Source organism: Trichomycterus rosablanca, chromosome 4 (assembly GCF_030014385.1).
Source record: "Trichomycterus rosablanca isolate fTriRos1 chromosome 4, fTriRos1.hap1, whole genome shotgun sequence".
Taxonomy (NCBI): Eukaryota; Metazoa; Chordata; class Actinopteri; order Siluriformes; family Trichomycteridae; genus Trichomycterus; species Trichomycterus rosablanca.
The window spans coordinates 44,857,125-44,884,754 of NC_085991.1; the positions used below are offsets into that span (position 1 = coordinate 44,857,125).

The 27,630-nt window shown below is 40.9% G+C and overlaps 2 protein-coding genes across 2 annotated transcripts in view; both read right to left on the minus strand.

The window, feature by feature from the left end:
* Positions 1 to 4,339: 4,339 nt before the first annotated feature.
* On the minus strand, positions 4,340 to 13,392 carry LOC134311958 (zinc finger protein 620-like). The gene is given in 6 exon segments (XM_062993609.1): positions 4,340 to 4,896; positions 4,899 to 5,814; positions 7,323 to 7,557; positions 8,134 to 8,176; positions 8,711 to 8,783; positions 13,063 to 13,392. Coding segments are annotated over 6 exon segments (1,713 nt in total). The 3' UTR covers positions 4,340 to 4,780.
* Positions 13,393 to 16,728: 3,336 nt separating this feature from the next.
* The window catches only part of LOC134312438 (SUN domain-containing ossification factor-like), a 35,416-nt gene continuing 24,514 nt past the window's right edge, over positions 16,729 to 27,630 (minus strand). Inside the window, exons 18-23 of the mRNA XM_062994387.1 lie at positions 26,153 to 26,240; positions 25,319 to 25,423; positions 21,819 to 21,976; positions 21,602 to 21,690; positions 20,259 to 20,314; positions 16,729 to 19,097 (exon numbers count right to left, since the gene is read on the minus strand). Of these exons, the coding sequence (XP_062850457.1) occupies positions 18,660 to 19,097; positions 20,259 to 20,314; positions 21,602 to 21,690; positions 21,819 to 21,976; positions 25,319 to 25,423; positions 26,153 to 26,240 (934 nt within the window). The 3' untranslated portion in view covers positions 16,729 to 18,659. The remainder of the gene's footprint in view (positions 19,098 to 20,258; positions 20,315 to 21,601; positions 21,691 to 21,818; positions 21,977 to 25,318; positions 25,424 to 26,152; positions 26,241 to 27,630) is intronic.

A 27,630-nucleotide genomic window follows, 5' to 3' on the forward strand; every position in this document is an offset into this window, starting at 1 on the left:
TTTCTCCGAAATTTTTCCCTTAATTTTCTAGTCTAATATAGTCCTATCCTATTATCCTGATTGTGTTATGCTTCACCTCCACCGATACAACCCTACTCTGCTGACTGAGGAGCTTTGCAACTGACCCACGCCCCCTCCAACAGTCTTGACTTTCTCTTTTCACCTGCACAAGGCGAGTTCATACGCGGATCAGCCTTGAACACGGACAGCCACACCCTGATCAGCATTATTACCTGCAACAGCCAACCGTTGTTCATGTGGCCACCCAGTCCAGCCGGATGGCAGAGCTGAGATTCGATACGATGTTTCAAAATCCCAACTCTGGTGTGCTAGCAAGTTTTACCACTGCGCCACCTGAGTGGCCCCTTTGGAAGACATGTTTTGACAGCTTATTGGCAAGGTACCAGATATTTTGGCTCTTCACTGTATATTACCCTGACTGCCTTTTTACTATTTAAACAGGCACCTCCTTTTTTGTGCCACATTGGTTCTTGGTAGTTAAAAACACAATGCGTTTTCTTTCCAACCTGTAGCATATAAAAGATATTCAAAACTGAATTTCCTTTTATTTTTGAGTAGATAACATGTACAAACATCCAGGGATTTATTTAAAGATCATATAATATTGCTACCAAAATTTAACAGCATAATTTAAAAAAAATTAAAAGCTTGTCTTTATCATCTTACTCTCACATCACTACCAAACTTGTTAGCTTGACGTATTTTTTTATATTCTTTGTTTCTTCCTGGTTCTCTCTGTTTTAGCTTCTGATGCACAGGTTCTATTTGAGATATTTTTAGTTTAGGAGACCTTTTATTTCCATGCAGGGAAATAAAAGGTCCATTACAAACTGTGACCCCAAATGTGGAGAATTTGATGACAGGGCACTTAAAATGAGTTTTGCATATAATTGCAGGGTGTAGCATAATTACAGTAATTGCAAATAGTATAAACAGTTAGTTTTCTATTTTGTATCAAGTGTTGCACAACCACAGCCAGCTGGAAACCAAGTAGCTTAATAAAACAAAAACAGTATAAGGAAATAGGAATACTAAAAATAGGAGTCATTTCTATACAGAAAATATTTGTGGAACAGTACACCTATTGCAATTCTACATAAAAGCACACAACATTACATGTGATGCATTTACTTTCTGACACAGTAATTAAATATTTGCAATCTGGTGGCCCAACTTTGGTATTAGGTTCAAAACTTCTTAAATCGTGCAATATTAGTCTGCATACTCATAGGATGGCATGATGATGTGGCAGGTAGTGCAGGTCCAATGAATTCTTATCAATTATTCCTCAAGACACTGTCTGTAAAGCACTTGATATGATCATGCTTCGTCTTGATGGGCTTCTTCCAGGGATTCCAGTTTCCTTTCACCTCAAACCCAAACATGCCAGAAGGTTGTCTGAGTACTCTTAATGAGCCCCTCTAAATGTGACTGAATAGGTATGTGTGTGTGTGTATGTGTGTGTTACCCTGCAGTGGACTGGCATCCATTCCAGAGTAAATTCCTGCCTTGGGCGCAGTGTTTCTGGGTAGTGCAGGACAACCTGCAACCATGACCATAATAAAGGTAAAAGATAAATAAAAAGTAATAAATAAAACAAAACAAAAATCGAATTCATTCTTAAAGTGTGGGTTAGCTATAACATGGCAAAACTGCAAGTATGACCAGCAGGGTGCTTGCTGTTAAATAGACTGATTTTAAAACACATATTCTTAACAGCTTTTTAAAATTAACCGTAAGAGTACAAGCCTTCATGTTACAAAAAGACTATAGTAGAGGGGATCAGCCAATTGTGAATTGCTTCACAAGCCTCACAACAAGCACCAGGTTATACAAGGTGACAAAGCTATAGAAAGTGCTACACGAAATAATACAATGTGAAGCCACAGATCTAAGCATGGCTGAGATAGAATAAGCCACAATGTAAACAAAGCCACTGGCTACAGCTGGGTGAGAAATGAGTGCAGATGCATTCAGACATTAAACATTTTACCATGCACTATGGCGTGTATAAGAAGACTTGTTTATTAAAGATTAAGATCTCATTAAAAGTGATATATAAATAATGGATTTTTATTATGCATTAAGTGAAATTTTGCTGTCATGGTTTAAACCATGGGCGGCACAGTGGCTTAGTGGGTATCACTGTCGCCTCACAGCAAGAAGGTTCTGGGTTCGATCCCCAGGCGGGGCGGTCCGGGTCCTTTCTGTGCGGAGTTTGCATGTTCTCCCAGTGTCTGCATGGGTTTCCTCTGGGAGCTCTGTTTTCCTCCCACAGTCCAAAAACATGCAGTCAGGTTAATTGGAGACACCGAATTGCCCTATAGGTGAATGGGTGTGTAAATGTGTGTGTGTATGTGTGTCTGCCTTGCGATGGACTGACGCCCCATCCAGGGTGTTACTGTGTGCCTTGCGCCCATTGAAAAACTGGGATAGGCTCCAGCACCCCCCAGCGACCCTGATTGGATAAGCGGTTAAGAAAGTGAGTGAGTGAGTGGTTTAAACCATTGGTCCCTTTACATAAAGGGTCTCTTTAAAATAAGGTTGTTTTGACTGACCAATATTAATATTAATATTAATATTAATAATAATAATAATAATAATAATAATAATTCATTTATAAGCGCCTTTCAGAAAAACCAGAAGGACACTGTACAACACAGGCCTAAAAACAGCATGGAAATAATTAATAGTCATACATAACTAAATAAATAAATACAAATAAAATAACCAGCAACAATCTATTTACTAAAACAAATTCAATAAAGCAAAACATAGCAATAAACAACAGAACAAGTAAATAAACAGATTAGTTGTAGGGAAGTGACGAGGTGACTGTCGAGCACGACCGACGGTGCAGTGGTAGGGAGTTGCACAGTTTTGGACCTGCAATGCTAAAAGCTCCATCACCGACAGTACGCGATCTAGAGGAGGGGACCGAAAGGAGCGCGAAGGGGAGTGTCTAACCAACAGATTAGTGAGATAAGGTGGAGCCAGGCCATTGAGAGATACAGTGGGGCCAAAAAGTATTTAGTCAGCCACTGATGTGCAAGTTCTCCTACTTAGAAAGATGAGAGAGGTCTGTAATTTTCATCATAGGTACACTTCAACTATGAGAGACAAAATGAGAAAAAAAAATCCAGGAAATCACACTGTAGGATTTTTAAAGAATGTATTTGTAAATCATGGTGGAAAATAAGTATTTGGTCAATAACAAAAGTTCAACTCAATACTTTGTAACATAATCTTTGTTGGCAATGACGGAGGTCAAATGTTTCCTGTAAGTCTTCACCAGGTTTGCACACACTGTAGCTGGTATTTTGGCCCATTCCTCCATGCAGATCTCCTCTAGAGCAGTGATGTTTTGGGGCTGTCGCTGGGCAACACGGACTTTCAACTCCCTCCACAAATTTTCTATGGGGTTGAGGTCTGGAGACTGGCTAGGCCACTCCAGGACCTTGAAATGCTTTTTACGGAGCCACTCCTTCGTTGCCCGAGCGGTGTGTTTGGGATCATCGTCATGCTGGAAGACCCAGCCACGTTCCATCTTCAATGCGCTTACTGATGGAAGGAGGTTTTGGCTTAAAATCTCACGATACATGGCCCCGTTCATTCTTCCCTTAACACGGATCAGTCGTCCTGTCCCCTTTGCAGAAAAACAGCCCCAAATTATGATGCTATCACCCCCATGCTTCACAGTAGGTATGGTGTTCTTGGGATGCAACTCAGCATTCTTCTTCCTCCAAACACGACGAGTTGAGTTTTTACCAAAAAGTTCCATTTTGGTTTCATCTGACCACATGATATTCTCCCAATCCTCTTCTGGATCATCCATATGCTCTCTGTTTGAGGCTGTGGACAGGTGTCTTTTATACAGATAACGAGGTCAAACAGGTGCCATTAATACAGGTAACGAGTGGAGGACAGAAGAGCTTCTTAAAGAAGAAGTTACAGGTCTTGCTTGTTTGTTATTGACCAAATACTTATTTTCCACCATAATTTACAAATAAATTCTTTAAAAATCCTACAATGTGATTTCCTGGATTTTTTTTTCTCATTTTGTCTCTCATTGTTGAAGTGTACCTATGATGAAAATTACAGACCTCTCTCATCTTTCTAAGTAGGAGAACTTGCACAATCAGTGGCTGACTAAATACTTTTTGGCCCCACTGTACCAGTAGAATACCAGCAGAAGGATTTTGTATTGGATGCGGAAATGAACCGGGAGCCAGTGCATTCGTCTGAGTCAGTGGCGATAAAAATTAAATGGTCAAATATGTACAGTTGTGTTAACATTTTATTGACTACAAATGCGTTAGAACACGTTCATCTCGAAGACGAGTTCGTTCAGAATCAGCTACTTATCACAAATCACTGACTCGAACTTCTCATACATATTTCATTGCTTTGAAACTCGCCGGTCATTGGATAAATGCCACGATTTTGTTCCGCCCCCGACGCTGAGCGTCTCTGGGGTGAATGGAGCTGTGGGCGGGTCTGAACGCTGAGCTTCTGCAAGATGATTGAAGGATCAGTCGAAAGGCTGAATCCCGTTTTGATTGACAGCTATTTTGAGATCTACACCGTTACTTAATCACTGGGAGCTTCAGTCCCAGTTTTTAGTTTTTTTTAATAAAACAACTTCCAGAGTGTGATTGTCAATAAAACAGAAAAAAAAAAAAATTATTGCATTTTTCTGTGCAGCCCGGTAATAAATGACTGGTACCAGTTTGTAGCCCGGTGGTCGGGGACCACTGATCTAGATTACTTTGGCTTCTTCTGAGTCACGCCTTGCATTTTGGTGCTGTGATTGGTGGTTCTTTAGACTGACATTCTGGCTCAAACGTTGTCCACATTCTGTACACATTAAGGGTTCTCTCCTGTGTGAAGACACATATGAGAGTTCAGATTTTCCATTTGGTTAGAGGAACTCAGACACACTTGGCATTCGAAGGGTTTTCCTCCAGAGTGAATGAGTTTGTGCTTCTTTAGCCTGTTAAGGTCATTAAAACCCTTCTCACAAGTATCTCACACAGATTTTTATGGACTGCTGTGTAACTTGAGGTGGTCGTTTTGTTTATGAAACCTCCTTAAACAGTCTGGTCAGCTGTATGGTTGTTTTTGCTTTAGATGATTCTGCTCATGCTCCAGTTTGGATGGCTTGGTTTGGATGGAGTCCTCGTGATGTTTAGCGTAGTGCCTCTTCAGCTCGATATCAGTGAAAAAATGTTTCCCGCACTCTGTACAGACAGTTTGTTTGGCTTTGTGTTCACACTTGTGATCTCCAGATTCAGGATCTGCTATAGCAAATTTCCCACATTGCTGGCACAGTTTATGAATCTGTTTGGCTCCGTGTTCCATTTCAGCATGTCTCTGAAAACTTAAAAAGTCATTGAAACGAACAGAGAACTTCTCAAAATCACAAACCTCAGCTTCATCACAGCACCGGGCACAGCAGAACACTTTATGGTGTCGACGGAGGGAACAGGAAAGTGAGGCGTCGGTTTTACAATCTACACACCACACCACAACTTTAAGCTGACGATCCTCCTTCAACACCGTGAAGAGGTTTTCATCCATGGATACATCAGAGTCTGTGTCCTTCTCATTCACATGTGGTTTCCACTCATCACACCTGTCCTGGTTCTCAGATTTTCTCTTTCTTTTTGTTTCGCTTTCCTCATCCGGCAGTTCAGTTTCTTCCTCACCGCTGGATACATCAGTTTCTGAGAATGTCTGCTCATAGCTTGGGTCTATGCCCTCATTCTCAGAGGACACAATCTTCACCAAAACCTGCAGAATACAGAAAGGCACCGGGGTTAGTATGGACGTCTCATGGTTCATTTTAGATACTTTACATAAAGTAGCATTCTAATAAAAGCTTATAATTAAATACCATTACTTTCTATGAACTCAGAACACTGCAGGTTTCAGCAACATTTCTCAAAAAATGGAAATACAAATAATGGCTCATTTAAATTAGGGCCGTCAAAGATTATTCAGTCAGTAAATGTCAGTAAAATTCATTTCCAACAGCTGTGCTCGAGTCTAGAGAGCGGAACTAAAAAGCACTACAAAGAAGAAGCGCTGATTTGAAACTCAGCGCTTTATTTAGTGCATGAGTCAGCTGTGCATGCAGCCGCATCACAATCTCTAATCAGAACTTTATGTATTTATATACACGATTAGGCATAACATTATTACCACTTTCCTAATATTGTGTTGGTTCCCCTTTTGCTGCCTAAACAGCCCTGCAACTGTAATGCACTGTGTATTCTGACACCTTTCTACCAGAACCAGCATTAACTTCTTCATCAGTTTGAGCTACAGTAGCTCGTCTGTTGGATCGGACCACACGGACCAGCCTTCGCTCCCCTCGTGCATCAATAAGCCTTGGCTGCCCATGACCCTGTCGCCGGTTTACCACTGTTCCTTCTTTGGACCACTTTTGATAGATACTGACCACTGCAGACCGGGAACACCCCACAAGAGCTGGAGTTTTGGAGATGCTCTGACCCAGTCATCTAGCCATCACAATTTGGCCCTTGTCAAACTTGCTCAAATCCTTACGCTTGCAACACATCAACTTTGAGGATAAAATGTTAATTTGCTTCCTAATATATCACACCCACTAACAGGTGCCGTGATGAAGAGATAATCAGTGATATTCACTTCACTTGTCAGTGGTCATAATGTTATGCCTATTTATATTTATTTATGCATTTAATTTGTCTTCCGCTGCTGGGGATCCCTGATTGCATCTGAGGAAGGTATATTTCCTGCTCACGCCCAAGCTTACTGCACAGGTGCCTCTATCTGCAGTCCTTAGCGGACCCCTTCTTTTTCACCCAGGCTTACTACACAGGTGCCTCTATCTACTAATCAGGGTCCTTGCACAGCGTTAGAAGACCCCACCCACATAGTCCGGTCATCCCACCCTAGCAGACACGGTAGCCAGAGTCTGCTGCAGGCACTACCAATTATGCCCGCTAGATGCCGCCCAGTTTCAAACCGAGGAGTTCAGAATCTCTGCGCTGGTGTGCTAGCGGAATATCCCACTGCGCCACCTGGGTGCTTACAATGTGAAGATTTTGAATCATGCTTCAGTATAAAGGTAAAACTCTGCTAACCATAATATAAATAGTGTTTTATGCAAACAAGATAAAACAATGGTCAAAAAATATATAAATATGACTACTTTAAATTAAATATTTCTATTAAAGGGGCTAAGACCCCTTATCCCCCCTTTCCCACACACACCTTTGGTGCTAGGGCTGGTTATAGAATTAAGAAACACACACCTCTTCATCATTATCATATTTCACAGTAGGTTCTGCTTCAGGGTACAATTCTGCATCATTAGCAGAGGTAGGGTGACTTTTCCACTGTTTGTGGTATCCACAGCTCTGGCAGTCCTGAGTAACTGAAAACAGCCTCTCGTTGCCCTCTATAGTGATGCAGCACTCTCTGTGACACAGCCAGCAGAGCTGAAAGAGCTCCAGCAGACACTGTGTGTTCACCAATACATCACTAGTCCTGAAAAAGAAGAATTGTTTCTCACTGATAACTAAACAGAATGTGATGGTATTTAGGTATTTTGAATGCTTGTGTATTAGAATGACAACACATAAAACATATTAGGAACATGAAGAGGTACGGTTTACGTTAAATATGGGGCAATGGTAGCGAAACGGTTAAAATACTAAACAACTGATTTAAAAGCGTTCAAGTGGTGCAGTGGTCTGCCAAACTAGCCCACTGCCACTGAGATCTGGGGTCAAGTCACAGCTGTGCTATCGGCCGGCTGGGTGTCTACGTATACATGACTACGGTTATGTCTGGGTGGGTGGCCGAAGCCTTGCAATGGACTGTCGACCTGTGCAGAATGTTCCTGCCTGGCATAAGCCTGACCAGTGTGAAACGGTTGATGATCGGAAGGTCGCTGGTTTAAGCCCTCACCACTGCCAAATGCCACTGCTGGTGCCCTTAATCCTCGATTGCTTGGATTGTATTCAGTCACAATTGCAAGTTACTTAGGATGAAAGCGTGTGCTAAATAGTGTAAATGTACAATACATAAGAGGGGAGTTTGCAGGTGGATTAAGTAGCTTACCTAAAAATACTAGATCCTTGCTGAGTTTGAAGACTCTTGACAGCTGTGTAGGACAACAAACTTTAGTACACATAATTACACAAGAAACGAAGTGTGTTCTACAGCATGTAGCTATAAAAAAAATCATTAAATTCTATGGAAATCCTCGCGTATACCATCATTACCTCATCATTAAAATTTATTAAGATTTTTAACGTCATGTTTTACACACTTTGGTTGCATAATGACAAGATTCATCAGTTCAAGTCTTTAATATCAAACACAGTCATGGACAATTTCATATCTCCAAATAACCTGACTGCACGTCTTTGAACTGTGGGAGGAAACTGGAGCTCCCAGAATAAGAACCCACGCAGACACGGAGAACATGCAAACTCCACACAGAAAGGACCCAGACTGCCCCACCTGGGGATCGAACCCAAGACCTTCTTGCTATGAGGCGACAGTAATACTCACCGAGCCACCATGGTGCTCAAATATTCATTTAAAAAATAAAAAATAAAAACCCTATATTTTCTAAAGGCCTTGTATACGTGTTACATCTGTAGACATGAGGAATCAAGTTCATTTTACCTACCTTTGGGCCAGGATTTCTCTTCCAGCTCAGAACACAATGAGAGTGAAGGTGTGGTTGCTTTTTCAGGTGGTACCTTTAAGATAATAAAAGCAAAACTCATCAGATAAATAAGAATGTGAGTTAAATATCAGACTGTGTGTCATCTTCCAGGTTGACAGTACTGGCTCTGTGGAAAAACGAGTCAGTATGCCAGCGGACCCTAGCAAGCCATTGTGCAAAATTTAACCTGTCAGGACAAGACAGTGCCATTAGTTAGGTTCCATGTTTAAGGTATTTGTTAAACTGTTAAATGCTTGAATGATGGGTGGTTTAGGTCAGGGTTTATCAAAAAAAATTTTAAGAGACCCACATTTTGTCCATAATTTTTTGCACAACACAGGCAACACAATGCATATTACTCTCGCTATACAAGATGTGACATAAAGCCTCCACAAGATGGCGTTCACGTACAAGTTTATTTGTTTGTTTGTTTGTTTTATTAGGATTTTAACGTCATGTTTTACACTTTGGTTACATTCATGACAGGAACGGTAGTCACTCATTACACAAGATTCATCAGTTCACAAGGTTTTATCATAGTCTTGGGCAATTAAGTGTCTTCAATTCACCTCACTTGCATGTCTTTGGACTGTCAGAGAAAACCAAAGCCCGGAGGAAACACACACGGACACGGGGAGAACATGCAAACACAGAAAGGACCCAGACCATGCCACCTGGGGATCGAACCCAGGACCTTCTTTCTGTGAGGTGACCTTGGCTCAAACCCTGGTTTAGGTGAGAGGTTACCTAGAATGTCTTGCACTATTCATACTACTTGTTTACATTTTGTAGTGTTACAGCATAATTTGACATTTTTGTCATCTACTTTCACCGCATTTACAGCATTTAGCAGAGGCTTCTATTCAAAGCGACTTACAATGGTGACAGTATACAATGCAAAGCCCAATAAAGGGCTAAAAGCCTTGCCTGGGGGCCCAACAGTGGCAACATAACCCAACAACAAAGTAACAACAAGATGAAAATGTAACAAAAACTGATGAAGTAGAAAAGCAAATTGAACATGGGCTGTTGAGGGTGCCAATACTTTCAGATGGCACATCCTCCGAGGAATGTCATAGCACCATCAGTCCTCTGAAGATCGGAGCAGAAAGTGTTCAGTAACTTAGCTGTTGAGCTACTCCTGCTCTTTCTTGACCTCATTCATCTTGAACTTTGACCCAGTTTGCCGCTGACCTTTTCAAAGCTCCTCCAATGAGACAAACTGTTTGATATGATGCAGTAAAACAAATAATGCTGAACATAAACAAAGCTCAAGTTGACTTAATGTATGAAAACATCGAACAAGGAATTTCATTAGTGGAGAGAACTTATGAACGGTAATAATTAAGAGAAGTTTAATGTTCCCATGTCATTCTTTGAATACATTAAATCACATTAAGGTTTTTTTTTTTAACACTATGAGCATTGTAGACAGGAAAGTTGATTCTAACAATTTCTCAGCCCTTAAAGGCACCCTTAGAACATGTAATGAAAGTATGACATTGCTGACTATTAACCCCAATACGAGTCACATTAATGCCACAGGATCCACATGGGACTAATATCAGGTCTAATGCTGTAAGACCTTTACATTTTGAGCCACATCAGTTTATAAACTTTACTGAAACTTTTAAAAGAAAACAGCTGCATTTGGCTATTTCTTAAGAAAAATGTTCTAAAATGCCAAAGCTTTAATAAAAAAAATCATACAAAATCATTTCCAAGAAGAAAGGCTAAAAAGGCCAGACTAATGATGTCATTGTGTCTGCACTGAGCCAGAGACTGGAACTCCCCACCTCCTGCAGTTTCTCCTCCAGAAATAATCCTGCAGTCTAAAGGAATCAGATCACTGTAATAGTACACATCACCAGGTAATAGGTGGTAGAAAATAAATAGACAATAACAATGACAATGTATCAAGGTGAGAATAAGATCCTCTTTGCTACAACCTGTTAAAAGACTTCAAATGAATAAAACATGGACAAACTTCTTAGCAAAAAGAACAATGGTCACATGTCTGAAGAATAGCTGCCAACTGTCCAAAATGTTTTCACTTACATCACCTTTGTATCATGTCAGTGTCGTGGTTTGGACCAGCCTGACCCACGTTAGTGTACACTATATGGCCAATGGTATGTGGACCATAAGTGTGAGGAAAATTCCTTCCTAAGCCATGGATATTATTGTTAGGGTTATAACAGACTCCTTTCTATTGAAAAGGCTTTCCACAAGATTTGGGAATATGTCTAAGGGGATTTGTAACAATTTAAAGCCCATCTTTAAAATCAGGCACTGATGTCGCATGAGACCTGGCTTACAGTCGACATTCTAGTGTATCCCAAAATTGTAATTGTAATTGGTTTAAGGTCTGGAGTCTGTGTATTCCTCCACACCAAACTATGTCTTTATGGTCTTTGGTTTGTATACTGGGATTATTATTATTATTATTATTATTTAAGGGGAGTCTGTGTGGCCCCAGGGTCTGTGTGGCCGATTTTTATTATTATTTACAGAGAGTCTGTGTGGCTCTGGGTCTGAGTGGCCCCCAATTATTGATATTTACTGAGAGTCTGTGTGGCTCTGGGTCTGTGTGGCCCCCATTTATTGATATTTACTGAGAGTCTGTGTGGCCCCCATTTATTGATATTTACTGAGAGTCTGTGTGGCTCTGGGTCTGTGTGGCCCCCATTTATTGATATTTACTGAGAGTCTGTGTGGGCCCCCATTTATTGATATTTACTGAGAGTCTGTGTGGCTCTGGGTCTGTGTGACCCCCATTTATTGATATTTACTGAGAGTCTGTGTGGCCCCCATTTATTGATATTTACTGAGAGTCTGTGTGGCTCTGGGTCTGTGTGGCCCCCATTTATTGATATTTACTGAAAGTCTGTGTGGCCCCCATTTATTGATATTTACTGAGAGTCTGTGTGGCTCTGGGTCTGTGTGGCCCCCATTTATTGATATTTACTGAGAGTCTGTGTGGCTCTGGGTCTGTGTGGCCCCCATTTATTAATATTTACTGAGAGTCTGTGTGGCCCCCATTTATTGATATTTACTGAGAGTCTGTGTGGCTCTGGGTCTGTGTGGCCCCCATTTATTAATATTTACTGAGAGTCTGTGTGGCCCCCATTTATTGATATTTACTGAGAGTCTGTGTGGCTCTGGGTCTGTGTGGCCCCCATTTATTAATATTTACTAAGAGTCTGTGTGGCCCCCATTTATTGATATTTACTGAGAGTCTGTGTGGCTCTGGGTCTGTGTGGCCTCCATTTATTGATATTTACTGAGAGTCTGTGTGGCCCCCATTTATTGATATATACTGAGAGTCTGTGTGGCTCTGGGTCTGTGTGGCCCCCATTTATTGATATTTACTGAGAGTCTGTGTGGCTCTGGGTCTGTGTGACCCCCATTTATTGATATTTACTGAGAGTCTGTGTGGCTCTGGGTCTGTGTGACCCCCATTTATTGATATTTACTGAGAGTCTGTGTGGCCCCTATTTATTGATTTTTTCTGAGAGTCTGTGTGGCCCCTATTTATTGATATTTACTGAGAGTCTGTGTGGCTCTGGGTCTGTGTGGCCCCCATTTATTGATATTTACTGAGAGTCTGTGTGGCTCTGGGTCTGTGTGACCCCCATTTATTGATATTTACTGAGAGTCTGTGTGGCTCTGGGTCTGTGTGACCCCCATTTATTGATATTTACTGAGAGTCTGTGTGGCCCCTATTTATTGATATTTACTGAGAGTCTGTGTGGCCCCTATTTATTGATATTTACTGAGAGTCTGTGTGGCTCTGGGTCTGTGTGGCCCCCATTTATTGATATTTACTGAGAGTCTGTGTGGCTCTGGGTCTGTGTGACCCCCATTTACTGATATTTACTGAGAGTCTGTGTGGCTCTGGGTCTGTGTGACCCCCATTTATTGATATTTACTGAGAGTCTGTGTGGCCCTCATTTATTTATACTTACGGAGTCTGTTTCATGTTCTCTTAATTGTAACTAAACGTTTGCAAGAAGTCTTTCTGAGGTTCTAGCTCTCAGGAATATTTTAATGCTTTTAATTTTTCCTTATGTAAAGCACTTTGAATTGCCACTGTGTATGAAAGGTAATAAACTTGCCTTGCCTTGGGATACAGTAAAGCTAGAACTGGAAGATGCTCTGCACAAACTGTTCCCTAGTATAGATTTGATACACCTGTTAGCAATGGGTGTGGCTGAAAGACATTAACTCAGTCATTAGGAGTGGTGTCAACAACATACTTTGAATCTTGTAGTATGTCTTGTAGCGTTGTGATAGGTGGTTGTTGTTCTTACCTTGACTCTGCTTCTCTTTCGAGATCTTTCCGTATACTGGGTCCCATCACAAATGGTCCATGGGAATATGGAGGGTATCGTGTCCTCCTGTAGTTCAGTTCTTGGTTTGGTACCCAGGAGTTCAGACTTCAGGTCCTGTTTGAAATCCTGTGGTTTGAAGTGTCTGGAACACACTCGGATGTTTCTCAGAGTCTCAGACGGGGTGTTCTCATCATAGTTGGGGTTGTTGATTGCAGCTAACCATTGATTTTTCCTTTGGCTGTTCCTCAGTGGGACACGGTGCAGTGTAGCTCTGGTTCCTCCACACCCCTGCACAGCACACGTCGGCATAACGACTCTTTATTATTTACTAACTGTGTGGATAAAAAGCTAATGCGCTTCTCACCAAAACAAAAACATTAAACTACTGACTCGCACCAAACGAATCAACTGTTTGTCCTACATATCCCATACCGCATATGTACTGGTTCGGTTTACGAGGGGCTTAAAGTACTACATGTCCCATACTGCATCTGTGCTGGTTCGCGCCCCTCGTAAACCGAATCAGCACAGATGCAGTATGGGATATGTAGTACTGTAGTAAAACGTTGCTCGTGCTCTTAAAGGTACACACGTTTTAAATAATAAACACTATTGACAATACTAACTGAAACACTGAAACTACTGAGTTTTTTTTACATTAAGTTTTGTATTAAATGTATTTTATCTTATACAAAGAAGCTCTGACGCTTAATCTAAGAACAAATTAAATCATACTGAAGAGCTATAAAACCACAACAACTGATTCCAGGATGAAAAAACTTGCTATTTAAAGTAAAAACTCGTTCCTTGTTTCATTCAGTTACAAAAGCAGTTAGTGTTTTAGCCTGTCAACCACTGTATTGATAAATGTCACCCACCTAGCAAGGACATCTATCATGTTTTCATTTGAGTAGCAAAGGTCAGACTACAAAGGTTGTCAGTGGGTTGCCAACTTTCAAAACTGGAAATAAGAAACACCCTGGGCTGGCGGTTTGACAAAAGACACACCACACAGGTGTGGGGGGTGGGATGGCAGGTGTTTACCTGAGCGGGAGCGGGGTGTAGGCGGTTAGGGTTGCACCTATAAAAATTATAACGGGTCTTACACCGACATAGGAACATTATCAAAATGTTTTATTTAGGCTGTTTAACATTTATTATTTTCATTCTTTATAATAATAAATCAGAACCATATTTTAGGCAAAACAACATAAAGACCATCATGTAACATTGTTTTTTCAATAGTGCAAACAATATTTTTTACATAGTCCATCTTCACACTGACATGCAGCCCCGGTTCTGGACTGCGTTGCTTAGGGGGCAGTGAGAAAAGTACCGGCCCTGCTTGTGTTACTTTACTTTTGTCCTAAGCCGGATTTGAACCTAGGGCAGAAAAATATGCGCGATACGCTCTACCCACTGAGCTACTCAAACATTGAAGTAATAACAGGTTGTTACGCTGATAAGCCTGTGCACACACGGCGTTACTAAGACTAAAAGTGAACACTACTTAAAATAATAACCAAACGCTTTTTAATTCCCACGGTAGCAGCAGTTTCCTTCTGTTTCATACATATTGCCCTGTCTCAGTCTAATCTGCAGCATTTCTCTCCCATTGATAAAAATACGGAACACCACATTTAGTTTCCAAATAAGGAACGATTACGTGTGACACAAGCACGTAAGTCAAAATGCATTGCAGCACCTGCAGTTCGAAAAAAAGAGCTTTACCATGAGAGAGTTTCTATGAGAGCAATCCGGGGCGATTTTCAGTCAGACTAAAGTCAACGCTGATTGGACTACGATATTCAGAGACAAGACAGACTGCAACATCGTAGCACTGTCACCTCACATCATCATCATTGGGTTTGATTCCCAGGTGGAGCAGGCCGGATCCTTTCTCCCCGTGTCTGTGTGGGTTTCCTCCAGGAGCTCCAGTTTCCTCCGACAGTACAAAGACGTAAGATGAACTGGGGATACAAAATTAGTAGTGACAGTGTTCGTCATTGATGAACCATGAGTAACCTGTAACTACCGTACATGTACTGTCATGAATGGAATCAAAGTGTAAAACATGATCTTAAAATCCTAACACAGTAGGACTCGACTTCCCCTAAACCCGAAATCTTTAAAACTCGACGCTCTTCGTCAAGAAATTTGTACCCTTAGACTTAACGTGTGTGCAGCTGCCTCTTTGTTCAGCACTTGGCTTGAGCGATGTGGTAAAACGTCATCAAAGTCCGAATATGAGACGAATCTGCATTTGTATGGAATAACCAACAATTTTACTCTGAAAGCATCAGCATGTAGTCGAATCCGGTTAATCGGACCACATCGGGACGCGATCGTTTTGGTCCTAATAACTGGCTGGTCCGATTACACGAACATGCCCTATGTTACAAGGAATGATAGTGGAATGATAGCTTTCTCGTGTAGACTTTAATCGTGATTGACTGGAGGGAATTCCTTGCACGTGTTGCCGGACACTCTTGTTTACGCTTGACTTCATTTCGCCGAAAAGCGGAGATGCAGATGGATCCAATAACCACGCTGCTGGCTACTGGGTGCTTCGTTGTGGGAAAGAAAGTGGTGGGCGTGTTCACCTCCCGCTGGTTTTGCTCTTGTCAACACAACTTTTCGGATTTCCTGACCTTTGATAAAAGCATAAATTCTCCCGGGGAGCCCAGGAATCCTCCCATATCTCGCTGACCCGCTTTGCATCCGCTCTAAGTGGCGACTTGTGGCTTCTTTTTCTTATTCGCTCTCACGTTCTTTGGTCCGATTAAACGGAATTTTGTTCCAAATAAGCGAATAATATTACACGTACATAATAGGATTTGTTTCGGTACTTTAGGATTCGGTCCGAATAAGCGGCTGGTCCGATTAACCGGTGGTCCAATTAACCGGATTCGACTGTATATGTGTTTAGCTGGATTTTCTTCCTGTTTCACTTTAAAACTTGTGTTGTGTAATAGGTGCTGAGAAATGGTGGGAATCAGCTTTCCCGGGAGGGTCTAAAATGCTTATCTTTCAAAAAAGAAAAAAAAAAAAAGAAAAAAAAAAAAGTGACAATGTAATAAAGGAATGACATAGAAACACTTAACCTATCTTAATTATTACTATTACTGCTTAAAATTTCTTTCCACTAATAAAATTTCTTGCCCGTTGTTTTAATACAATAAGTCACGTTAAGCTTTGTGCACAGCCACACTCCATAGGAAATAACGGCAAAGCCGGTGCAAAAGCTGTTTTGCCACTTCTCATGTGAATGCGCCTTTACTGAATGTAATTCGGTATTCCAAGATGAAGCATCTCCACAATTAAGAAGCATAAATAAACAATAAAGAAGTAAAGCTTAAGTGCAGGTATTACTGTATTTTACTGTTTTTCAATTGTATTTCAGTGTTTTTCTATATTATATGTGTTATTTTCAGTGTAAAGGAAAGTGAAATACTCCATAACTAACCTCACCCATAAGCTTTTTTGTGTCCAAGTAAAACTAATGTGTATCAAAAGGTTAGTTTTAAATAGAAGTAGAAAGCATGTAGCAATGCTAAATTTGGTAAGAACTCTTGGATGTATGTAACGGTGTATAAATACTGGAGTGTGTAAAAAGTACTACATCAAAGTCGTGAGACATTAAAGTGCTTTTAAATCAGTGTGGTTTTATTTCCTAATGCCCAAGAACATATTAAAACAGGTGTACAAACATCTTTGCATATTCACTCTCAATAATCTCGAATCTATGCATATTCACTAGTAAGCAATTTCAAAACACACCCATTTTATCCCACAAAATAAAGCACAACCACCACCGTTTTTGCTGCATCTGAAATTGCATAAAGTTGAAATGTTAAAATTATGTAAGATCTGTGCATTACTCATGGATGTGTTATAACTATCTTACTCTAAAGTGCAGTATGCACTTGGCGATCACAACCCAGCATATAATAAATAAAACAGGCCCTAAGGTGTTATAGCGATAAATTACACTAACCCACTACTGTTGGGATCCAGGGTTCAAATTCCCACTGGTGCTATCAGCAGGTCAGGTGTCTACATACAGACATAATTGGCTATGTCTGAGGGACCCAGCCCCAGAACCAGAACATCTTCAGGATTAATCTGGGTAAAGCGGTTATAAAAAAGATTAAAATTGAATGATAAAATATAACAACCATTCAGTCAACAAGAAAAACAAATAAAATGATTGGAATTTATTCGTATGACCATTACTCTGAAGCTTATATTTTACAATCATATAAAAGACCCAGTACCACAAGACCTGTCCTCATACTGGCTAAGTGTTGTTCCTCTGACTGACTGACTAACTCACTAGCACATTCAATGGACTGCCAGTCCATTCCAGGCCTACTTAGAGTAACTAATCCATGACTGTGGGATTGCAGGAGGACACTGGTGTAGCTGGAAAAAAAAACATACAGGGATACAGGAAGAGTTGAAACTTTCCAGATAAATTATTTAGAAAACTTTCACATTCATTCTATAAACAAAAAACGTAATAACTAAAAAATCTGCTCTTGTCTGATTGCTTTACAAGATGATTTACTGAAATGTACACTCAACAGTCGATAACTCAGCATCAAGCAAAAGCCATCTCTGTTAGATTAAAAATAATGCAGGTTAAGACCGTTTCTAAAAGCAGCAGTGCATTTAAATCATTTTCGAGTCGTGCTTTCAGCTTTGATCCCTTTCTGCTTGGCAGAAATACAAAAGATTGTCATAGTCCAACTCCTAAAATCTTGGGTTTCCCACAGCCACGGAAAATATCTATTATCCCCAGAATAATCTTAATACAACAGCATCTGAAAAAAAACTGCACTGTGGGAAAGACACATCTGTACCTTTGCCCATAACTTGTGTAAAAGAAAATTGATCAACATTTGCCAAACATCGTTTGTAACTTGCAATTAAAAATAAACAGATATCTGATGTTGAATTTGGTAACAAACTGACATTTTATAGCTCACTGTTAAAGCTGTTGTGTATCGTGAATATGAAATATCACTGTATCACTGTAAAAATCATTTCACATTGTATTCTAGGTACAGGCTTAAAATAAGGTTGGCAATAATAATGACTTTGTTGTAAATTAAATTCTGAATACAACATTCATTCATTGTCTGTTTTACCACTGCTTTATCCTAATCAGGGTTGCGGTGGGTACCATTCACCGGACGAAATGTAGGAAATACCCTGGCCAGGTTGCATAAACACACACCTTCACACCTAGGGCAATTTTAGTAGCTTCATTTAACCTGACTGCATGTATTTGGACCTGTGGAAGAAAACCCACACCGACATGGGGAGAACATGCAAACTCAACACAGAAAGGACCCAGACCTTCTGGCTGTGAGGTGACAGTGCTACCCACCGAGCCACCGTGCCACTTACTCTTAACACAACAGGGAAAAAAAATTGAAGAGTTAACAACATTTGTTGATCACAAGTTATGAGCAAAGGTACAGAGGTCCATTTTTTACTCACAGTGTATTTAATTGCTAAGATTGCTAAGCAATTAGCAGCTGCACCAGCACAATCAGTTAAACCTGTTCTTATTTAGAAAGCAGAGGTACTTCAGGCCCGCTCAAGCGCAGTTCTGTGGTGCCTTTGAAAAATCCTTGCAGGGTGAAGTTAGGCGCGACCGGCGGGCCTTTACACTCCACAGGCTGAAGAAGCTGCTTCAGCACCGAGCTCTTCTTTTTTAAACGGCCCTTTTTTTTAGGGCGGCACTTAGGGGGAGACAGGGTGTCACAGAGTCGGCTGCATGGAGCGATACCACAGAACGAAGGCTCGTCGGACTGCGAGGAATCCTCCGAGCTTTCCTCAGATGAAGGGTTCCTTAAGGGGGAGAAAGGAGGACCAGTGCCACACAAAGGCAACCTAAAGTTCAAACTGTGAGAAGGATGGCCATTGGGGACCGCTGAGACGGAGAGGGCAGTCGGAGTTATCGTCTCCGGATTTCTGCTAGTCTTCATTTTACATCGCTTTTTCTGCAAAGACACAAAGAGTAACTGTGAACAATGTACACAATCACACAATTTGGGTTACAGATGTAGAGATACTATGTATACTGTATACGATGTATACTGATCAACCATAACATTAAAACCACCTCATTGTTTCTACACACACTGTCCATTTTATCAGCTCCACTTACCATATAGAAGCACTTTATAGTTCTACAATTACTGACTGTAGTCCATCTGTTTCTCTACATACCTTTTTAGCCTGCTTTCACCCTGTTCTTCAATGATCAGGACCCCCACATGACCACCACAGAGCAGGTATTATTTGGATGTTGGATCATTCTCAGCACTGCAGTGACACTGACATGGTGGTGATGTGTCAGTGTGTGTTGTGCTGGTATGAGTGGATCAGACACAGCAGCGCTGATGGAGTTTTAAAATACAGTGTCCACTCACTGTCCACTCCTACCTGGTTGGTCCACCTTATAGAAGTAAAGTCAGAGATGATCGCTCATCCATTGCTGTTGTTTGAGTTGGTAATCTTCTAGACCTTCATCAGTGGTCAGAGGACGCTGCCCACGGGGCACTGTTGGCTGGATATTTTTGGTTGGTTGACTATTCTCAGTCCAGCAGTGACAGTGAGGTGTTTAAAAACTCCAGCAGCGCTGCTGTCTTATCCACTCATACCAGCACCACCACCATGTCAGTGTCACTGCAGTGCTGAGAATGACCCACCACCCAAATAATACCTGCTCTCTGGTGGTCCTGACCATTGAAGAACAGCATGAAAGGGGGCTAAAAAGCATGCAGAGAAACAGATGGACTACAGTCAGTAATTGTATAACTACAAAGTGCTCCTATATGGTAAGTGGAGCTGATAAAATGGACAGTGAGTGTAGAAACAAGGAGGTGGTTTTAATGTTATGGCTGATCAGTGTATGTGCTAATAGTTTAAGATGTCACAATGTCTTCCTGTTGGCAGGAACTTGAGGGATGTTAAAAATCTAAAGCTGAATGATTTGATCAGCATCTGGAAAAAGTTTGACTCTGGAATCAGTGCCATCACCCTAATGCACTTCTGTTACTGCCAGGCTTGCTAATACATTTGTTATTTGTTCAACCTCTGATGTAGGTTAGTATTTTATCACTATTTTATCAAGCCATTAACCACATCTGCCATGATACCTTTTTATTCTCTGTTGAATTCCTCCGTGTTTCCACATCATATGCCATATTGGGCCCTGAAAAAAATAAACACAAATTATACACCAAGACCTTGACATGTTCAGTCCATGGTTTACCAGGCATAACATTATGACCACTGACAGGTGAAGTGAATAACACTGATTATCTCTTCATCGTGGCACCTGCTATTGATTGGGATACATTAGGAAGCAAGTGAACATTTTATCCTTAAAGTTGATGTTAGAAGCAGGAAAAATGGGCAATCATAAGGATTTGAGCCAGTTTGACAAGGGCGAAATTGTGATGGCTGGACGACTGGGTCAGAGCATCTCCAAAACTGCAGCTCTTGTGAGGTGTCCTGGTCTGCAGTGGTAAGTATCTATCGAAAGTGGTCCAAGTGGCCTATTGACAGTGGTAAACCGGTGACAGGGTCATGGGTGCCCAAGGCTCATTGATGCACGTGGGGAGCGAAGGCCGGCCCCTGTTGTTTGATCCAACAGACGAGCTACTGTAGCTCAAATTGCTGAAGAAGTTAATGCTGGTTCTGATAGGAAGATGTCAGAATACACAGTGCATCACAGTTGCAGGGCTGTTTAGGCAGCAAAAGGGGGACCAACACAGTAAGTAGCTAGTGATCTACTGTCAGGGTAAGAGTGGGACCAGAACCACAGAATACAGCCTCTGAGATGGTAAGCTAAGGTTGAATAGCTAACAGCATATAGGTCATTTTTATGTCACTTTACTGGTACATATTTATTTAAGAGATTTTGTGGTTGAATATTAAACATCATGACACTCCCTTTGGAGCAGTTTAGGCTGGCAAATGAGTCATTTTTCAGGCACTTTTATCCAAAGCGACTGACAGTACTGTGACAGTATATATTGTCTAAGCAATTGAAGGTTAAGGGCCTTGCTCAAGAGCCCACAGTGGCAACCTGGCAGTGTTGGGACTTCAAACTTTTCGTTTACTAATCCAGTACCTTAACCGCTAGGCTACAAAACAGAGATGGGTTTAATGTAAACAAGTTGCAAGGTGAAAGTAGGAACCCTCAGCATTGCACTCAAATGGTCCAAGATATAACAGCCACTCAGATCTCGTGCCGACGGCAAAGGGTTGGAAGCTGGAGGTGGATTATTATTTTTTTATAGAAGATATGTTGAAAGATTAAGCAGGTGGAGAACAGTGGCTCAGTATTCAGGGTTCTGGATTACTTTTCAGAAGGGTTGAAACCCCTCTTAGTCATGCTGCCAAATTAGCCAAGGTCCCAACTCTTAATTCTCTAATGGAACTGTATAGCTTTAAATAAAAGCATTTGCTTAATGGAGAAAAGGTAAAGTTTTACCTTCAGTCGGAGCAATCTGTAAAGACGACTGTGCAAACGGATAAGACGCTCTCCGCTTAGGGTTCACATCTTCATAATCACAGGAAGCTCTAGAATCAGCAGGGTTGTTAGATTGTTAGGTAACATTAGATATAAACCCAAAGCAAACAAAAGTACAACTGTATACGGCACATAGAAACGCAGGCCTCAATGTGTGTGTGGATGTACAGAAACTGACCTGTCTGGGCAGAAGTTGCTGTAGATGTTTGGTGTGGAAGTCTCAGGCTCTGGAGTGGAATTCACAGCCGACAGACGCCGAAATTTGGCGAAGATGATGATGCAGATGAGCAAGCTGAGCACCACACACAGCAGCAGGCAGCTGTGCCTGTCAGAAACCTGCACAACACAGTAGTTTACACAGGTTTTTATTTAACCAAAACCAAACTGCAGAGAAGAGTTTACTGTACTGTAATATAGAGTAAACTAGGGCTGGGTATTGCCACTAATTTCCTGGATCGATTCGATTCCGATTCACAAGGTCCCGATTCGATTCGATCTTCGATTTTCGATTCTCGATTCGATTTTCGATTCAATTTCGATTCAACACATTTAGGCATATTTGAGTTACATTAACAGGTTTTGTTTAAATATGTACAGATGTTCACAGAACAAATGTGATAATTGTACAAAGAACATTTATTATTAAAAAATATTTGTTTTTACATAAATAATTTATCCAAAACAAAAAACAGTAACATTATTTTTTTAATTATTATTATTTTATATGTCTGACACGCTACAACAGTGTACATGTAATGTAAACATACACCTGGCTGTTGCACAGCTTATGCCAAGTTCACACTACACGACTTTCTGATTTGCCGGTCCGGGTCGCTGTACAGTTCACACTGCACGAGTGATCGGTGATAGAGGGTTTCACACTACACCATCTATCACCAGGAAGAATCTCAGATGAGTCTGTCTACTCTCCCAAACTACTGTAACCGAGTGTCTTAGTAATGCACTGGATTAATAAAGGAACAAATACACAGCACATAACAGATCGTCGGGAGCATAAAACTTTATTCACCTTCTCTGTTATGGTACAGAACAGACGCGTGCTAGAGTCAGCCCAACAGCAGCAACCTGGCAGTGGAGGGGCTTGAACCAGCAACCTTCTAATTACTAGTCCAGTATCTTAAGCACTAGACTACTGCCCACTCTTTATTAAAAGCAGTAAATTGTGCAGTTTTGATAAGCTGTTAATGTTTAGATGTTACAATCACAAAATTAGAAGTAAGCGTCAAAAAACGTCAACATTATTTCACTATTTAAACAAAGAAATAAATAAAATTTAAAAAAAAACAAATGTGAACAAAATGTGCAGGTTTTTATACTATTTTGTTTTGAGTCTAATTTCAGTCCGTTGTTATTGTTGGATATTCTTATTAAAATCACAAAGCTGGTCCTGACTGCTTCAGTTCTGGATGTGTTAAACTTTATAAAAGTTTCAGGTGTGATGCTCCGCATCATTCATGCTCTTGTATTTCTGTTTTGTACCGCGATTTAAAGCCTAAATTGGGATCCTTAACCAGCGTTACACCTGACTTAATAAATACTTCAGAAGTTCATGTCTTGTTAAAAACTTCACGGTTAGTCACATTCAGTTCTGTTCTGTTACGGTGAAGCTCCACACACTCGCGCACACATGCGCATACGTGAATCAAAACTTCCGGATATTTAAAGACACGGCGCTCCCGTCAAAATCAATCCTGTTATATTGCATGTGTGATGTACCTTTATTTACGTCTAATTTGTATTTGCCACGAACCTCATGCGGGCCGGTTGGGGATGTCTCGCGGGCCGGATGTGGCCCGCGGGCCGTACAATGCCCAGATCTCCGTGTACACCGTAAAAAGGGGCGTATTTAAAAGATCGATCTCACGTTTATATGAATCGATATCGGATAATTCAAATAAAGATCGATTCGAATCGAAAAATCGATTTTATAAACCCACCCCTAGAGTAAACACATGCGAATAAAAACAATTATTCATATATCAAATTACATAAGAATGCAAACATCCACACAAAAAAACCCCCATATAAATACATAAATATAAAGTGCCACAAATATAACAAATATAACAATAAACAAAAAATTCTGCCTCAAACCAAGATCTAAATCAGTCAGGGCACTATGGTGTAATGGTACATTTTGCTTGCTCACTACCGCTGGGATACAAGGATTGAATCACCAGTGCTGCTATCGGCTGCTTGGGCATCTACATACATACACACATGCTTAGCTATGTCTAAGGAGGATGCCAAGGCCCTACAATAGATTGCTGTCCTGTCCAGGGTGTGTTACTGCATTGCATTCAGTGACTCTGGGAAAACTGGACCCACAAAATACCCACATCTGTCACAAAATATTTAACAGTCTCATCTTAAAATAAACTACTGGGTTTTAATCGCTGGTGCAAATGGCCGGTTGAGGGTCTACATACAGATATAATTGGCAATGTCTGAGAGGGATGACAAGGCCCTGTAATGGATTGCCGTCCTGTCTGGGTGTGTTACTGCATTGCTCCCAGTGATTAGGGAAATCCAGACACACCCTGACTTTGACTGAGATAAAGTAGTGGTAAAACATGAAAATGGAATGAAATTAATAAATGTGAGTTAAAATATATAATAGTCTTATCTTTAGCCAGATAATTATACGAACATTCTTCAAAAAGTTTCCGCACTTTTTAAAACTCTATTTATTAAGAATTTCAAAACAAATGACATCACTTTTCTACACAGTCACCTTCCTTTGCGATGCATTTTCCCAGCATCATACCATTTTAATACTATCAGCAAAAAATTTTTTTGGTTGAGCGTGTAGCCAATGATGCAGCGCTGCTTTCACATCATCGTCACATGAAAATCTTCTTCCCCTTAAAGCTTCTTTGAGCATTCAAAAGGTGGAAATCAGATGGCACTAAATCCGGACTATAAGCGTCTCTCAGTCTCTCAGACACTGACCAATTACTACTCCTCCCGCCCTCACTGTTTCCAACCAAAATATAAAAGTGAGGAAACCTCCAGGCCACCCAAGAAGGATGGGCCCTGCTGAGTCTGGTTCCTCTCAAGGTTTCTTCCTGTAATTTTCAGGGAGTTTTTCCTTGCCACAGTCGCCCTCGGCTTGCTCAACAGGGGTTTTTGTATCTGTTGGTTCTGGATTTTGTGAAGTTGCTTTGAGACCACGACTATTGTAAAAAGCGCTATATAAATAAAGTTGACTTGACTTGAAAGGCGTTTGGCTAGCACAGTGGTAAATGATGTAAGCCCACTACCACTGGGATTAAGGGTTTGAATCTCTAGTGGTGATAACGGCTGATCAGGTGTCTACATACAGAAGTGACAATATCTGGGGGTTGTGGCCAAGGATCCGCAATGGATAGGCGTCCTGTCCCAGGTGTTACTGCTAGGTGCTTAGTGATTCCAGGGGAAACCAAACCCACTGAAACCCTGACCAAAATAAAGCAAATTATGTAAATGATTAAATAAGTAAATATTCAAAATTATACACAACTGATGCTATAAGACCAAGGTGCAGGGCCGAAATAAACCTATTACTTACTTACCCCTATGGCTATTGTATTGTACTTAATAAACATAGTGTCATATGGACACTGGATGCCCCAAAGATGGCAGAGTTGGTGCTAATTTTGATAAATTGGTAAATACCTCAGTCTGAAGCTGGCTCACTCGCATTGAGAGGTTAAGAACAAGCTGAGTTACGTTCTCCAGCTGCTTCTGTAGTACCTGTATAGATTCGGTCTGTTTCTGATCCTACAGAGAAGAAAAAAACAACAATCAAGCCCAAGGAATTTTGCATATTTGATGCATAACCAGTCCTTCAGACATTTCTTACTATGAAAATTACCATACTGAAAGTACTGATAAAGCATAAAGAATCATCCCTCCTTTACAGTGGTCCTCATACTGTGGATCCAGTAACACAGGTGATATTTGAACCTAAAGCCCTCCCTACAGGTTGTACACTAGTTGGTTGTGCATGACAAGGCAAGGTTAGTGGCATTTACGACATGTAGCAGATTTCAGTGCTATGACAGCATACAATCTAAGCAATTAAAGGTTTGGGTCCTGCTCACAGTAATGACGCTTGAACCAATAGCCTTCCGATTATTAGTCCAGCACTTAATTGCTACACTACAACCACCCCCCTATTTTACTCTATGGGAAACAATGTCAAGGTCAGCACACAAGTTTAAGCCATGCAAAATTCTTCCCCTTTTTCTCCCAATCTAGTCATTTCCAGTTCCCAATTACAACTCTGCTGTCACTTGCATAACCCCCGATCTGGCCAAGGAGTGCTGCAGACCGTCTAGTCTAGTTCCAGCAGCTTCTTATCACAGCTGCATCTTGTACAGAGAACCATGTTATACTCCATAGTGGCTCTACTGACATTCTAACTCATAAGATCAAACATTCTGCAGTAGTGCATTAGGCTGCTATACTACCTGAGCCCCCCAAAATGATTTTTAAAACTATTTTCACCTGTTCCTCTGCAATCCTTGAAGTGTTCTGGAGTTTGATGATTGTTTTGTTAAAGGCTTTTTGCATCTCCTCCATCTGCTTTCGATATCTACACATAGAACACATGGAAAAATGAAAATATACACAAAAGTTTTAAATTAAACAACTAAAAAACACCCAACTACAATTTTGTGATTTCCTTTCCACCGACACACACTGGGCAAAAATGTAAAGAGGACGCGCTATTTGTTTCAGATGGCATGCTACTTTCTACATGCTGCTGTTCAGGTATTTAAACCAAGCTAGTTAAATATGGCCAAAAATAAATGCATGATCATTTTGTAACATTTACATTTTTTGCATTTTAGCAGACACCTTTTATTCAAAGCGACTTACAATTGAGAGTATACACCTTAACATTAAAACCAACATTAACATTAAAATCAACCTTAACATTAAAACCACCTCCTTGTTTCTACACTCACTGTCTATTTTATCAGCTCCACCTACCACAATTACTGACTGTAGACCATTTGTTTCTCTGCATGCTTTGTTACCCCCTTTCATGCTGTTCTTCAATGGTCAGGACTCTCCCAGGACCACCACAGGTGGTGTTGGATAATTCTCAGTACTGCAGTGACACTGGTGGTGTGTTAGTATGAGTGGATAAGACACAGCAATGCTGATGGAGTTTTTAAGCACCTCACTGTCACTGCTGGACTGAGAATAGTCCACCAACCAAAAATATATCCAGACAACAGCACCCCGTGGGCAGCGTCCTGTGACCACTGATGAAGATCTAGAAGATGACCAACTCGAACAGCAGCAATAGATGAGCGATCGTCTCTGACTTTACATCTACAAGGTGGACCAACTAGGTAGGATAGTCTAATAAAGTGGACAGTGAGTGGACACAGTGTTCAAAAACTCCAGCTGCGCTGCTGTGTCTGATCCACTCATACCAGCACAACACACACTAACACACCATCACCATGTCAGTGTCACTGCCGTGCTGAGAATGATCCACCACCTAAATAATACCTGCTCTGTGGTGGTCCTGGGAGTAATTGTAGAACTACAAAGTGCTTCTATATGGTAAGTGGAGCTGATAAAATAGACAGTGAGTGTAGAAACAAGGAGGTGGTTTTATTGTTTTGGCTGATCAGTGTACATTACAAGCAATTGAGGGTTGAGGGCCTTGCTCAAGGGCCAAACAGTGGCAAACTGGCAAATGTGAGGCTTAAACCAGCAACCTTCCAATTACTAGTCATGTACCTTAATTGCTGAGCTACCCCTGCCCCTACATCTGTATTAAAAAATGATAACATTGTGAAACAAAAAGACAACATGAATCTGATGGTGAAATCAGTGCAATGTTACAGCACAGCATATGGCTGTTCGCTTGCAATGTGGGAGTGTGTCAAGCAGCACAGCAGTCTAATGCACTACCCAACCACAGCAGAGCCTCGAGTTTGAGTCTCATTGGGGCCACCAACAAG